General features: G+C 54.7%; 1 protein-coding gene across 10 annotated transcripts in view; it reads right to left on the bottom strand.

Annotated features, from left to right (window-relative positions):
- Positions 1–832: 832 nt before the first annotated feature.
- The window catches only part of MGAT3 (beta-1,4-mannosyl-glycoprotein 4-beta-N-acetylglucosaminyltransferase), a 45,079-nt gene continuing 30,210 nt past the window's right edge, over positions 833–15,701 (bottom strand). For 7 of the 10 annotated variants that reach the window (XM_012458998.2, XM_012459003.2, XM_012458999.3 and 4 more), the window contains exon 2: positions 833–5,635. In XM_012458998.2, coding sequence (XP_012314421.2) covers positions 4,033–5,635 — 1,603 coding nt within the window. In that variant the 3' untranslated portion in view covers positions 833–4,032. The other 3 variants (XM_064368060.1, XM_012459004.2, XM_064368059.1) reach the window with 3 other exon arrangements.

Raw genomic sequence — 15,701 nt, 5'->3', positions numbered from 1 at the left:
GATGCCTGCTCCTGGGAGTCCAGAGGACCCGGTGCTGGGAGTCCAGGTCCAGAATCTGCACGGCTGTGACCTTGGCGGAGGCATTTAGAACCCGACAGGAAAAGCTATTGAGGCAGCAGCACTTGTTTCGATGTCCCAGAGCGGAATTGTGGGAGAACCACTGCCTCTCTGCAGAGGCACCAAAACCTTCATTCAGATCCCCAAAAGGGTCCCTGCCCACTGCAGGGGGGTGGGAGCTCCTGGTCCCAGGAGCCTGGCTCACTTCTGCTTCCTTCCGCCAGACCTTGGCCCAGCATCTTCCATTTCCCAGCTGCTTCCACTTGCCGCTGGGGGACACTTCGTACCTAAGTGAAGGTGCTCCCTGCAGGCCCCTTTCCCCACTGGCCATCCAGTCCTCGGGAAGGTCTTGCACCCCAGTGATCCAGTAGCAAGGGCGTCTTTTTTTGTTTGTTTGTTTTTGAGACGGAGTTTTGCTCTTGTTACCCAGGCTGGAGTGCAATGGCGCGATCTAGGCTCACCGCAACCTCTGCCTCATGGGTTCAGGCAATTCTCCTGCCTCAGCCTCCTGAGTAGCTGGGATTACAGGCACGCACCACCATGCCCAGCTAATTTTTTTGTATTTTTAGTAGAGACGGAGTTTCACCATGTTGACCAGGATGGTCTCGATCTCTTGACCTCGTGATCCACCCGCCTTGGCCTCCCAAAGTGCTGGGATTACAGGCGTGAGCCACCACGCCCGGCCCACAGGGCCATCTTTAGCAAGACCAGAGCCACCTGCTCCCACCCCTCCATGCCCCAGGGCAACTACAAACCTGCCACACAACGCACACAATTCAGACTTTGTAGCTGTTTTTATTATTAATATTATCTTCTCCTTTAAGCATCCCTTTAAGGGTGAAATGAAATCCAACCATTTACAGAGAAAATGATTTCAGAATGTACATATTGATTTTCCCTTACAAAAAAAATAATACTATTATTGATGTCCTTAAATTATACATTTCCCAGGGTCTTGCCTTCTGCTTGGGCAAGTCCTGTCTCCCTACCTGGACTCTCCCTGTTGCCCCCAAAGCTCTCCCATGCTGCCCCTGGAAACCAACATGACCCATGGGTGGACAGGGCCAGCCATGCTTCCTGGATGTTTGGCATGGACAGGCCTCCTTGGGTCTTGGTCTTGGGGCCAGTTATTCCCGGGGGGAAATGTGGACATGGGACGTGGCAGCAGTGTACCGGTGGTCACATTCAGCTTGGTTTCCTTTCATTTTGAGGGAGTGGCCCTGGGTTCCTCTGCCCCCCCAAATTCCCAGTGTATGCTGTGATATATGTGAAACTCTTCAACCCCATGCCCTGGCCCCCCACCCCTCTGACAGCTGTCCTCTCCACCAATGGCGAGGCCTTCACTTCTACTGCTGCAAACAGGCCCTGCCCCACCAGGTCTGGGAGGAAGGCAGGGCCTGGCAGCTCTTCCTTCCCTTAGCCCTGAGCTGGTGCCCTGGAGGGGCATCCCCACAGCAACTGAGGGTGCCAGGGGCATGGGGGTGAGGAAGTTGCCAAGGAGGGAGGCCCCAGGCCAGGGCCCAGGCATGATCAGGAGCCCTGAGATTCCCTGTCCATGGGGTGCAGCCTTGCCTCCATTGACCCAGAGCCACAGGGATCCCCTGACTTCTTGAGCTACCCCTTGGCCCCAAGAGGAAACAGAAAGGAAGGCTGCTGTGACCAAAGAAGGAGTTCCATGGGGGACAGTCCCTAGATGGGAGCGAGAGTAGGTCAGAGCTCCTCAGCCCACTTCACACTGGCCTACCAACAGCTGCTCTGAGGCCAGCTCCCCACACCATGCCCTCACTGGGCACTTAACCCAGACAGAGCTGTGGCAAGGAGATGCCCTCCTCCCCTGACCCATCAGGAAACTCCCATCAATAAGACACCAGAAAAAGCCCACTGGGGTAGGGGGAGAGGATGGGTGGGATGATGTGGCTGGGGTCGAGAGGGGCTGGGGAGGTAGTGGGCTCTCAGTTGCACAGCCCTCAGGTCAGAATTCTCATTCCTCAGACTGAAAGACAGACAGACGGACAGACCCTGCATCCCCTTTAGCTTTGCTTTCTACGCTCCCCAAGTGTTTTCTGCCTCAGTCATATTGGGGAGCTGCAGGAGGTGTGGCCACAGGAAGAGGAAGAGGACACCTGGGCCAGGGATCCCCCATCCACACACAAGCATATATTTACAGGGACACAGCAATACAGACATGTACAAATACACACCAAGCATGCACCCATGCCCATAAATATACACACACACACACACACAAACATGAGCCATTCCACAGGCCAACTCTGCACACCAGCATCAGTGGGTAGTGCTTGAGGGGCCGAGGGGGTGTTTCCCCTTCCCACAGAGTGCAGACTCCTCACTGCCCCTGGCCCTGGGCTACACAGTGAGGGGAACAGGAGCAAGCTGTTCCAGAAGCTCTGACGATGAGAGCTGGATCTGATGACTGAGTTATTGCTGCCCCCTCCCCCTCTCCCAGAGATGCTACTGGTTCCCCATATCCATTCTCTTCTCCTCCATCAATAAGAGAACTCCCAAGGTGAGGCCGGACACATGGTGGCCCCGCTGAAGACTACACTTCCCAGGTTCCCTTGCAGCTGCTTGTGGCCATGTGACTGAGTCCCAGCCAATGAGAGGCCGGCAGAGGTGAGCCTGCCAATTCTGGCTCATGCCTTTAGCAGGAAGCGGGTATGCCTCTCTTGCCTATTTCTGCTTCCCTCAGGCTTGGATACACACAGGACTGGGCGCTGGAGCAGCCACTCTGTCCCCAGAATTGGAAGGTGCGTATGAAGAAACGCACAGCTGCCCTACCAGCTCTGAGCCATCTCACTCTAGACTAATTAGAAACCAGCGTCCGTCTTGCTTAAACCATGTATTTCAGGGTCTCTTAATCACAGCAGCTTAGAGTCTACTCCAACAAAGACACCCCCACCAAGGCCAGCTACGAGGAACAGGAAGCATACAACTGGCCTTATTGTCCCTTCTTGGGCCCAGGACAGCCTCATGGCCCCTTCCTGGCTCCCAGCCCTAAGGAGGGGCACAACAGTGATTGCACCTGGGACAGTGAACAGCTGGGACTGGGTATCAGAAGGAAGGCGTGATGGAGAGGGAGAGACGGATCCGTGCGGAGGCCTCCTGTCAGTCTTCTCCTCCCCACTTCCCCAGCAAGGCCCCACCTGCAACTGGACTCCTGGCCTTGCAATGACTGAGTGCGCAGTCCACAAGACAGCAATGTAAAAATGGGAGAAGGAATGTCAAGGCCAGTTTGGAACTAAAAGGAAAGTTCCTCAGGGTTCTTCAGGCCCCTGTGTTGGCTCACGACAGCCCGAGGGGACAGAGACAGACTCGGGCACCAGCCACCGAGGGCAGCCACGACTTGTCCTTTGGGGCAGGGGGTGGAGTTCTGTCTCCTGGCCCAGCACTTCTGACAACCCTGCAAAGCATCCCTCAGCACCTCCTCTTGGTGCGATGTGGTTTTTCATCCCCTCCCTCCCAGGTGTCCACGCTTCCTCCTGGACCCAAATGTATCTACTTACAGAGCCCTGGATCCTCCTGGCAAGCCAGTCTCCCACTTCGAGCCCAAGACCCTGGGATGCCAAATGGTGGGCTTCTTCCCGGCCTGGCCACGCCCCAGAGGCTGCCCCATGAGATCCTGCAGGCTCTCTTCCCCGACTCTGCTTGCCCTCCCCTGCTACCCAGGGACCACCAGCACACTCCAGTGGCACCTCCTGGCCACAGCAGTCTTGGCAGTCAGAAGGGCTACGCAGATGTCACGGTTGCACCCTCTCCCAGCAGGAGAGATGTTTTCTGAGCTCAAAAGCCTGACCCTTGATTCACAAGGGCTTCAGTAGGGAAAACCTACCCCCATCTGTACTCCTCACCCACACCTGGTCCCCTCAAGAACCACGGAGCCGGCAGGAGGCAGGGAGATAGCGTTAGGGGGCCACCACCCCCGCCCTGCCACGCGCCCTATCAGATCACGCAGCATTAGCCTTCCGCCTCGTCCAGTTTGCCCCGGGCGGGCAGCCTTCCCTCGGGACCCCTGTGGCGCCGCCCACCTGCCGCCGTGCTCCTGGGCTCCTGGTAGGGGTTGTCCAGCAGGTATCGGAACTGGTTGTAGTTCTTGAGCAGGTACTTGGGCGCGTACATGTGCTCGCTGGGGTCTGCGGGTGGGTACTCCTGCTGTGTGCCGTCAAACCAGCCCCCCGTGCGGATCAGGCCGCGGATGTAGTTCAGGTCCCGCTTGTCCTCGTAGTCACCCCAGCGCGGGAAGTCGCCGTTCTGGGCAGACACAAGCTTGAAGTAGATGCCCTCAGGCGTGAAGCACCAGGAGCAGTGCCAGCCCGCGAAGTGCAGGGGGCTGCCCAGTGACCACTGCACCAGGATGTGGCCGGTGCGGTTCTCGTACTGCCTGAAGTTGGGCATTGTGTAGTACTGGCGACGGCGCAGGCGGATGCCGTCCAGCCCGTACACGGCCTGCAGCATGTCCACCGTGCAGCCCGACACCACCTCCAGGGTGCCCGGCTGCTTCCAGAAGAAGCCGTAGAGCGACTTGCGCATGTGGAAGGCGAAGGGCTCGGTCCAGCCGTCGTAGAGCTTGAGGAAGAGGACGCCGTCGCGGGCCGGGATCTCGTCGGCGTCGTCGATGATGAAGACGTCGTCGGGCCGTAGGTTGCGCAGCCGCGAGACGCCGTCCTGGGTGAGGAAGGTGCGCAGGTAGTCATCGGCGATCCAGCCGTCCTGCCGGCCTCCGGGCGGGAAGTGGTCCAGGAAGACGTACAGCACCTTGTGGCGGATGTACTCGAAGGTGCCATTGGTCAGCATCTCCCGGAACTTGAGCGGCCGCGGCTCCCCATAGGCGGTGAAGTTGGACTCGCACACCACGAAGGCGTCCACCACGTCCCCCAGCTCGTGGAAGCGCACGTCCAGCAGGTCAAACTCGTGGTTGACGTTGATGGCATTGATGACGCGGCGCGGTACCTCCCTGGGCACCAGCCGCTCCTTGGTGGGCAGGTTGGAATACTGCACCACGGTAGGCACGCCGCAGCTGGGTCCGTGCCAGCCGGGCAGGCACACGCACTCCACCCACTTGCGCCGCGCGCCCCGGCCCCCAGTGCGCTCCCGGGCGCTCAGCAGGTACCGGGGTGGGCGCCGGGCGGAGGACCCATTGGCCCGCTCTGGTTTCTCCTCCGGCCGTCCCAGGGGCGGCCTCTCCAGCATCTTGGTACCGGGTTTGAAGCAGACGCCACCGGCCTTGGTGCGCACGAAATACTCGGTGGTGTCCTCGGGTAGCACGAAGGCCACCCGGTGGAGCTCCTCGGCCGCCTTGCTGGGCGGCAGCGGCTGCAGCAGAGGAGAGTGCGAGTAGAGCGGGGTGCGCAGCAGATCGGGGCCTCCCGGCTCGGGGCTGGCCTGGGGCGTGACCGGCGCATTGTTCCAGAAGAAGCTGGACACCAGGTTAGGGCTGAGGGAGGCCAGTTCTCGGGGGAAGGTGACATAGGACAGGGTCTTGAAGAAGTGCAGGAAGGAAATGAGGCACAGGCCGGCCATACAGAACATGAGAAAGAGCTTGTAGCGTCTCATTTTCATCCTGCGGGAGACAGAGATGGCAGACCCGTCAGGGCAGCCCAGGCTCCTTTCCCAGGAAGGGGACTTAGGAGGCCTCTGCTGCCACCTTGCTGGGGAATGTCCTAGCTAGCAGCACCTTGCCCCTGCATGGACTGACCTCCTGCCCCCATGAGTCAACTCGCAGTACCAAGGCCCCTGGAAGCCCCAGCACTGAGGACACCCGCATGCTCCGGCAGCCCTTCCCTGAGACCCCCAGGCCACCACCATGCTCCCTCTGCAGCCTGCTCCTTTGCCTGGCCCACCCCACCCTGACTGTAGGGGCTGCACTGCTAGGCTTAGCTCCAGGAGCAAAATGCACCCTGGGAAAGGCTCAACCCGCAGTGCAGGCCTTGCCCCAGGACAAGAGTGGGAGAGCAGGCTGCAGGCTGCCCTCGTGGGTCCTGTCCCTCCTCACCTATCTTCTTTCTTATGGACATGCTTACAAACCTTTTGAATACTTTTTCACTGAAAAAACTCACAGGTCTCAAGGGAAAACACTTAATTCTAACATATTTAAAGAATAAAACCAGGCCGGGTGCAGTGGCTCATGCCTGTAATCCCAACACTTTCAGAGGCTGAGGCAGGAGGGTCGATTGAGCCCAGGAGTTTGACAGCTTGGGCAACGTAGTGAAACCCTGTCTCTACAGAAAATTTAAAAATTAGCCAGGTGTAGTGCCATGTGCCTGTGGCCCCAGCTACTCAGGGAGCTGAGGTGGGAGAATCACCTTAAGCCCTCGAGGTTAAGGCAGCAGTGAGCCATGATTGCACCACTGCACTCAGCCTAGAGCACAGACTGAGACCCCATCTCAAAAATAAAATTTCCCTTCATTATCCCATGCCCTTTACTAATCTCCAGGCATAAAAATTTGACATCGGCTGGGTGCAGTGGCTCATGCCTGTAATACCAGCACTTTGGGAGGCAAAGGTGGGTGGATCACTAGGTCAGGAGTTCAAGACCAGCCTGGCCAACATGGTAAAACCCAGTCTCTATTAAAAATATTAAAAAATTAGCCAGGTGTGGTGGCGCACATCTGTAATCCTAGCTACTTGAGGCAGGAGAATTACGTGAACCCAGGAGGTGGAGGTTGCAGTGAGCTGATATGGTGCCATTGCACTTCAGCCTAGGCGACAAGAGCAAGATTCCATTAAAAAAAAAAAAACTGAAGTCTGTCTCTGGCTTTATATGCAATTTTTCTGTTCTTGGTTTAATATTTTTCATAAATATTACCATATCGGATGCTAAGTCTAACCAAGTTGTTTTCCTCAATCAATGATAGATTTAAAAGATTTTGGGCCAGGCGCAGTGGCTCACGCGTGTAATCTCAGCACTTTGGAAGGCCAAAGCAGGCAAATCACAAGGTCAAGAGATCAAGACCATCCTGGCCAACATGATGAAATCCTGTCTCTACTAAAAATACAAAAATCATCTGGGCATGGTGGTGTGCGCCTGTAATCCCAGCTACTTGGAGGGCTGAGGCAGGAGAATCGCTTGAACCTGGGAGATGGAGGTTGCAGTGAGCAGAGATGGCGCCACTGCACTCCAGCCTGGTGACAGAGTGAGACTCTCCATCTCAAAAAAAAAAAGAAAAAGATTTTGGTATCAGTAGAAATAAATGTACCAGTTCATTTTAAATTCCATATATTACATGGCTACTGTGAATGAATCACTCTGTATTCATGAGTGACTCATGATGTAACCATTTATACAGTTTATCAATTAGTTTATGGCTGTGGAATGGAGATGCTTGTATATTCTTATTCTCCAATTAAAATCAACTTTTTTTAAAAAGACAGAGTCTTGCTCTGTCACCCAGGCTGAAGTGCAGTGGTGCAATCTTGGCTTGCTGCAGCCTCTGCCTCCCAGGTTCAAGTGGTTCTCCCCCATCAGCCTCCCAAGTAGTTTGGATTACAGGCATATGCCACCACACCCAGCTAGTTTTTATATTTTTAGTAGAGATGGGGTTTCACCATGTTGGCCAGGCTAGTCTTGAACTCCTGATCTCAGGTGATCCGCCCGCCTCAGCCTCCCAAAGTGCTGAGATTACAGGCGTGAGCCACCATGCCTGGCCTAAATAAACTTTTAATTTTAGAATATTTGTAGATTATCAGAAAAGGTGCAAAGACAGCACAGAGCTCACACTTTACCCCATTGCTCCCATTTTACACCACTAGGTACATTTGTCACAACTAGGAAACGGACATCAGTATGTCACCATTAGCCAAACCCCACACTGGATTTGGATGCCTCATTTTATGAATGAGCTGTAGAGCCACAGGGCACCTCCGACCGCAGCCATCCAGCCATTTCACTCTTGAGCCTAGGCAGGCAGGCAGGTAGGCCAGGAATTTATATCCATTTGACCAATGAAAATGCTGGGTGGGGCCGAGTGGGACCAGTGACCTTTCGGGGTGACCCACTGAGTCACAGAAGAGGCTGAGACAGAAACCTCGCCTTTAGCATCTGGCACTGTGCTTCTACTTAGACAGTCTTTCCCTTAAAATGTTTCCATCTGTTGTTTCTCTTTATTTCTGGTTCTTTCTCTGGGTCATACTCTCCCCCTCACTTTTTTGAGATGGAGTCTCACTCTGTTGCCCAGGGTGGAGTGCAGTGGCGCCATCTCTGCTCACTGCAACCTCCATCTCCTGGGTTCAAGCGATTCTCCTGCCTCAGCCTCCTAAGTAGCTGGGATTACAGGCGTGTGCCATCATGACCAGCTAATTTTAGTATTTTTAGTATTTTAGTATTTTTAGTATTTTTAGTATCCTAGTATTTTAGGATCATCCCAGCACTTTGGGATGCTGAGGTGGGTGGATCACCTGAGGTCAGGAGTTTGAGACCAGCCTGCCCACCATGGTGAAACCCTGTCTCTAGTAGTGGCGGGCACCTGTAATCCCAGCTACTTGGGAGGCTGAGGCAGGAGAATTGCTTGAACTTGGGAGGTGGAGGTTGCAGTGAGCTGAGATCACGCCACTGTACTCTAGCAAGACTCTATCTAAAAAAAAAAAAAAGAAAGAAAAGAAAGGTAGGCACTTGGCTTCCAACAAGGCTCCTCATCATTCTGAACCTTAGTTTCTCCATCTGTGAAATGGGCACAGAGTTCCTGGCATGTAGCATGTGCTCAATAAGCTCTTGTTCCCTTCAATGCTCAAGGCTAGATGCCCCCAATTTAATTTTCTCTAAGCCACATAGTCATAAGGCACAGAATCATGACATGATTGATCTAGAAATTTTAAGGACCATCTCCTCCAACTCCTTCATTTTAGAGGGGGAAGCCAGATCCTAGGGGGCTCAGGGACCTGCCCAAAGTCACAACAGAGCTGGAGTGTGAAGTGGGTAGCTGTGTCCCTGCACCAGGTGCCCCTCGTGGCCTCACCTTGGCAGAGTCCTCAGTAGGCTGGTAAGGAGCAGCCGAGATGCTGATCCCAACAGTCAGGGCAGCTCTTGCCCTGTTCAAGCTCAGATATCCATCCTCCAGTAAACACCACTGTACCTGGCAGTGGGGTATTAGTGGGGTATTTTTCTCTACTTGGGACCTGCTTCTGTGGACCACACTCCAAGTTACACAACTGGTGTAAGCTATGTGGCGGGCATGGCCTGGGACTGCCGTTCAGACTCTAAATCCCCTGGCAGCACGAATAAAGGCTTTAGCAAAGCAAGGTAAGAGGAACCCAGAGAGGCAAGGAAACAGCCTGCTTGGCATAAAGGGCGTCCGTGGACCTGCTGAGGTCAGATTGACCCAGCTGCCCCTTGGCTGCCTTTCAGGATCTAGTTACTCGCAGCCAGCTGTGCCCTTCTGAGCATGGACTCACCAGTGCTTGGGAGTTCCCCTCTGAGTCACTGGAGCCTTTAGGGCAGGCCTGCTTGGTAAGGCCTCAGTCTGGCTTGCTGCTGAGAATCATGGATCTGAGCATGTTTCCCTCATCACTCAGGTTGCTAGGAGGCTCAGAAGCACACAGTGGTTAATCCAGAGCATGTCAACAGTGCCTCGCAGACCACATTTTCTTGGACTCCTTCACTTGCAGCTGCCTGCATAGTTTCAATCCTTTTCAGCTAAATTCCTTTCTATCTTTTCATTTTTTGATTGAGACAGCATATAAATAAAATGAAATAAATAAGCACTGGCACTCAGGGTCTCATTTAAGTCTCTTAACCACCCTGGTGGGTCATTTAAACTGCCCTGTTTTAACAGATGGAGAAAATGAGAATCAAAAAGATGGCAAGACTTTCCCCAAAGGACATTAAGGAGGTGGCTGAGTCAGGACTTGAACATAAGTTCTGGTTCTCAAGCCAGCACCTCTCTCCCTCACCACAGCTGAGACCACCAGATGCCTCCATAGTGCAGGTGTCCCAGCTGTGGGCTGAAGCCATGGACCCAAACTGGGCCCCAGTTGGTGGCATTTCTGCTTCCATTACAAAGCTTCATCAAGGCTGGGCACAGTGGCTCATGCCTGTAATCCCTGCACTTTGGGAGGACAAGGTGGGCAGATTGCTTGAGCCCAGGAGTTTGAGACCAGCCTGGGCAACATGGCTAGACCCTGTGTCTCTAAAAAAAAAAAAAAAAAAAAAAAAAATTAGCAGGGTGTGCTGGCCCGTGCCTGTGGTTCCAGCTACTTGAGAAGCTGAGGTGGGAAGACTGCTTGAGCCCTGCACGTCAAGGCTGCAGTGAGCTGAGATCACAGTACTGCACTCCAGCCTGGGCGTGGGTTTGAGACGCTTATCTCAAAAGCAAAAACAACAAAGCATCGAAAAACCATCAGGTGTAGCAATAAAACTATCACTGAGGCTGACAGTGCCCCAGGCACTGTAACATGTTCGAAGCATGTCCGAAGCATGTTACATGTGTGACTGCACTGAATCCTCCCAACACGAAGCAGGTGCCCTTGTACAAGGAAACCGAGGTCAGGGAGGTGATGTCGCTCACACAGTGTTGCACAATAGAAGGATCATACTGGGTCCTGTAGGGTCATTCATGGGCTTGTGTCCAGCGGTAAAGCTGTCCTGAGCCCCTTCCAGCTGCCAAGTTCAACCAAAGTGGGGTGACAGGGCCCCTGAGGAGTCCACCTGTGACCAGTGAAGACAACCCAGTGGATGGTGCAGCCCCTGTGGCATCTGATCCACACTACATGCCACAGGGTGCCCACCCAACCCACATCACTCATTCAGCAAGAATCCTGCCAGAGCCCCCTGTGCGCCGGGCACCTCAGTGGGCACTGGGAATATGGGGGAGACAGGATGAACCAAAATCCCTGTCCTCAGGGAGCCTGCTGGGCACCCAGCAGGTAGGAGCCTGCGTATACTACAAACACGAGTCAGGTCGGAAAACTGCGCACCCAAAGGGGCCATGCTCCGGAGAAAGATGAAGTGGGTAACGGGCAGGAGGGAGTGCGTAGTGCATCTACTGATGAACGGGGCGGGCAGGGCAGGCTCACTGGGGAGGCGACGTGAGCAGACTCCGCACAGGGGAGGGTGCCAGGGCAGAATGTTCCAGGCAGAAGGCACAATGCGCACAAGTGAAGAACAGCAAGGTGAGTGGGATGGAGCAAGTGAAGGGATGTGGTGGGGCAGGGAATGAACCCAGATCACACAGGGCCTGGAGTCATGGTTAGAAATGTGGCTTTCACTGGAGGATTCGAAGAAAGGAAGGCCATGGCCTGACCTTGGTGCTAAAGGCTCACTTTGGCTGCTCTCCTGAGAATGGACACGCACTTCAAGGGCAGGGCAGGGCAGGGGAAGCCAGGAGGCCACACTGAACTGCCCGGGCAAGTCAGAGTGGCTTCCCCCAGGGTGTAGGGTGTAAAGTGTGCTCAGATTCTGCTGGATTTGCTAAAGAGCTGGATGTGAGCAAGGCAGCACACTGGGTGGCCCCAGGCACTGGAAGAACGGACCAGCCCTTGACTAGGGTGGAGGAGGCCAGCCCTACCCGGCAAAGCTGGGGGTTGTAGCCAGCATCGTCTCTGCAGGGCCTTGCCCTAACCACTACTTCTCCTGCAGACAACAACGCTGAGGCTGAGCATGAAGGACATGGCCAAGGCCGCACAGCTGGCTAGCAGTAGGTCCCGGGCTAACCTTGGTCTCTGGATCCAAACCTCAGATGCTTTCTGCAGCATGCTGTCTAGAAGCTTCACCCGAGGGATGCGCGGGGTGGGAGATGCTTTATGTCTATGGTCCCCCTGTGGCCTCGGGGAGTAGGATCTGCAGTATGGGGGCATCGTTCAGCCCCCTGCCCCACTCCCACCCACTTCCCTGGATGTATGTGGCTTGAGGACCTCTAGCAGCTCAGGATGCCAGGAGTCCTGTGGTCAGGACTTGCCTGGAGAATAACGTTAGCTGAGTGAGGACTCGGGGCCTCCCCTGGACAGGGCCATTGCCCTCTGTGGCCCAGGCAGGCAGTTCTCTGAGGACAAAACCCCTCTCCAGCTCCTTCCCACTGCCAAGGCTGATCTCTGTTAGTGCAGATGCCATACTCTGGCCCTTACTCTGTTAAAATTCACCTAGTATTTCTTAGATGCCTGCTCTGTGCCAAGATTGGCCTCCCTGGAACCAAAGCACCCACCTCTGCCCCAAGCCAGAGCCCATCCCAAACTCTCTCAATCTCCCCCTGGCTCTTCATCATCATCGATGTTCTTATAGTCACTATGAACAGAGCAGGTCACCTGACCTCTCTCAGCCTCAACTCCTCTATCTATAAAATGGGTATCATTATCTCTGCCCTGCTTATTTCAAGTAAGAATCAGAGAGACCTAGCCACAGCCTCAGCCCTGGTCAACACTAAACTTATTTTCCCTTAGAATTCTGTCTTCCCAGCTGGCATACAAACTCCCTGGAGCAGGGAATGTACATAGCAGGTGCCCAATGAGACCACCCTGCACTACCCTGGACCTCCACAACTCCCTCACCATCACTTCCATGTACTCAGACTCCCCAGTTCAAATCCCAGCGCTGCCACTCTTATCGGTGTGGCCTTGTGCAAGTGAACCACTTTTCTGTACCTCTGTTTTATCATCGATAGTGAGGGTTGAAAAAAATCCACATGAGATGCCTAGCACACAGTAAGCACTCAATGATAAGTGCTAGCTCTTCTTCTCCCTATTATTATTTCTCAGCCTGGCAGAGAAGAGAAGCAGTGAGCCTTTGGGTAGGGGCACAGCAGAAGCAGAGGTTTGGAGGTGAGTCCCTGGCATGGCCTCAGCCCGGGTGAGTACTGTCCTGTCTCAGAGCAAAAGGGAGCAAAACCTAAAGCTCCTGTGCGGAGGGAACACAGGCCAGCAAGCCACGCCTCCTGAAAGTCCAGGAGAAGTGGGGCTTGATGCCCCACCCCCACCCCACTGCCAGACACCCTGTGAGTTGCACCCAGCTCCAGAGGCATTTTAAAATTTTTTTACAGAGGGTCCTGTCTTACTCTGTTGCCCAGGCAGGCCCAGTACAGTGGAGTGGTCATGGCTCACTGCAGCCTCGAACTCCGGGGTTCAAGCGATCCTCCCACCTCAGCCTCCTGAGTAGCTGGGACCACAGGCATGTGCCACCTCTTGACTGATTATTTAAATATTTTTTTTTTGTAGAGATGAGGTCTCCCTACGTTGCCAGGCTGGTCTCACTTCCTGGGCTCAAGTGATGCTCCCACCTCGGCCTCCCAGTGTTGGGATTGCAGTTGTGAGCCACCGTGTCTGGCTGGACATGGGTCTGTTGGGTAAGTGGTAGAGCATGGGCCAGGTGCTTTCTGGCAGCCAGGTGATCCTGGACATGGGAGTCCGAGGCCGACGTGGGATGGCAGCAGGCCTCAGGCAGTGGCCATGCCCTGGAGGGTCTGAGCTGGACAGACTTCCTTCCTTCCCTCCCTCTTCCCTCCTCTTCTGCCGTTTTTCTTTGGGCTATGCTTGGAAGGCTGATGGGTTGAGGGAGGGAACCCGATGAGCCCAAAATCCATGACCCAGCCATGACCTCACATTCAGAACTCAGGTGGAGCCCAGCCGGGGGCTTCTGGCCAGGGAGAAAGGAGGTGCTCCCCGGAGGCCACTGACTGTGATGGGAGCTGGCCAGGCAGGCAGCAGCCTCCCAGGGGCAGACTCACACTGACAGCTGTCACTTGGTGATGGGCAGCTCCTGTGGAGCTCTCCGTGGTCCTGAGCTTGCCTGCGCTGACCAGGGTCCTAGCTCAGCCCCCAGGGTGCCCTTGGCTGGCCGCACCCTGGCCCCTGCCAGTCTCCTCCGTGGTTCAGACAGTTCATGTCTTAACAGCCATTTCCCCTGTCTCCCACCTTCTGGCCCCTTCTCTGCCTGCCCCTCAACACCTGATCTCTGGTGTCTGCAGCTGGGGGACTCAACTCCTCCAGAAGAGGCCAACTGTCACGTGTGTCCAGCAATGAGCAGACCCAACACCCAGTGAGCACTCAGGGCATCCCTGGAATGTTCGTGAGGGGCATTTTAGAGACTGCCAGGCACACCCTCAACCTCCACTCTTGGGCAGGAAGTAACCCATCCACGGCCCCCAGCCTTGGTACACCTCAGGGTGGACCTGCACTACCTCTCCAAGAGTTAGTTCATCTGCTTGAAAGGCTTTGCACTGAAGCCCATCTCCCTGTGCTCCTTCCACCCAGGCCTGGTCCTTCCCCATGTGACCTGAGGGCTCAGCAGCCTCCAAAAGGAAGTCAGGAGGCACATCTTTGCAGCAATCCCTGCCATGTGCAGCAGCTCCTGGGGCACAGGGTAGGCCAGTGGCCACAATGGCCAGAGCTGAACACTGCTTTTGACCTTGGCAAGCCTCTCTGCCTCGTGCCTCAGTTTCTCCCTCCATGATACACAGGTATAACCATTTCTATCTCACAGGGTTGTTGTGAGAGTTGAGTGAGTTAATCCCAGAAAAAAGCTAGGGAGCATGCCTAAGCACATAACAGATGCTCAGGACATGCTGGCTCCACTGTTACTGCAAGTCTGGAGGATTTGGTTTGAATCCCAGTGCTATGACTTACTTGCTGGGTGCCCTTTGGCAAGTTACTTAGCCTCTCTGGTCCTAAGTCTTCTCCAATGTAAAAGGAAGATATCACTCTCTGTTTTGCAGTCCTGTGGGAGACCTGGCTGAGCCATGGTGTCAAAGCATTCTGCATGGAGCCTGGCCATTAGCAGAGGTTCTATAAATGCGTGTTTTTCTTTCTTTCCTTCCATTTGGGTTTCCTCCTGGACAACCAAATGCAGATGATCCCCTGAACATACCAGGCCTTGCTCCTGACTGGCTTTATTACCTTTAAGAAAGGTAACAAAGATCCCTTTATTAAGGTACAAAGGGAGCTGGGTCAACTGGGGGGCTGCTTAACCCTGACTAGCACCCCCAGCCTGTGGGGCCTTTCTCAGTAACTCGCCAGGCATTCAGGACCTAAGGCCAAACTCTGGGGAATCTGGAGCCCAGCTGAGGCTTGCAGATTCCTCTCCTTGGTCCAGAGGCCCGTGACTAAGAATTTGGTCAAAGCCTTCACTCAGGCCAGTGCCCCTGCAAGTGCACAGCTGGCCTCTGCATGCTCACTTCCAACGGCTGCCCATTCCAGTCCCCTTGGGCTGCTAGAAATTCTTCTGTTGACCTTCATCAGTTTCCCTGGAGCTTCTGCTACTGGTTCCTTCCCTGGGGTAAAGCAGAGCAAGTCAGCATCTCAGGGGTCAGAAGACAGTAAGCACATCCCCTGGACTCTGAGACTAAATGCAGCATGAGGTTTCAGGATCCCACACGGGGAAACGGGCAGAGGATGTGGCTGCAGAACATGACCGACCCTGGAGTCCCGGCGAGAAACAACTGCTGCTGTGCTGTCCTCCCTGCTCATCATCTGACTTGTTCCTGTGACTGACACCCATCCACAAGGCAAGCCTATACAAAGTGGTCACTCTGCAGTTGACGTCTCATCCCAGCTACTGGTGGACATCGGGGACGCAGCTATGTGTGTCTCCATTTTGCAGATGAGGACATGGAGGCCTCAAGAGGTTAAGTGACTCACTCAGCCACACACAGCAGATAGGAATGAACCGACGGAAACTGAGACTCCCCATACATCCTGCAGCTGCTGAC

The sequence above is a fragment of the Aotus nancymaae genome, unplaced genomic scaffold (assembly GCF_030222135.1).
Source record: "Aotus nancymaae isolate 86718 unplaced genomic scaffold, 86718_ANA_hifiasm-v0.15.2.pri h1tg000076l, whole genome shotgun sequence".
Lineage (NCBI taxonomy): Eukaryota > Metazoa > Chordata > Mammalia > Primates > Aotidae > Aotus > Aotus nancymaae.
Note: the sequence above shows the minus strand (reverse complement) of the source record. Positions and strands in the feature narration are given on the sequence as shown.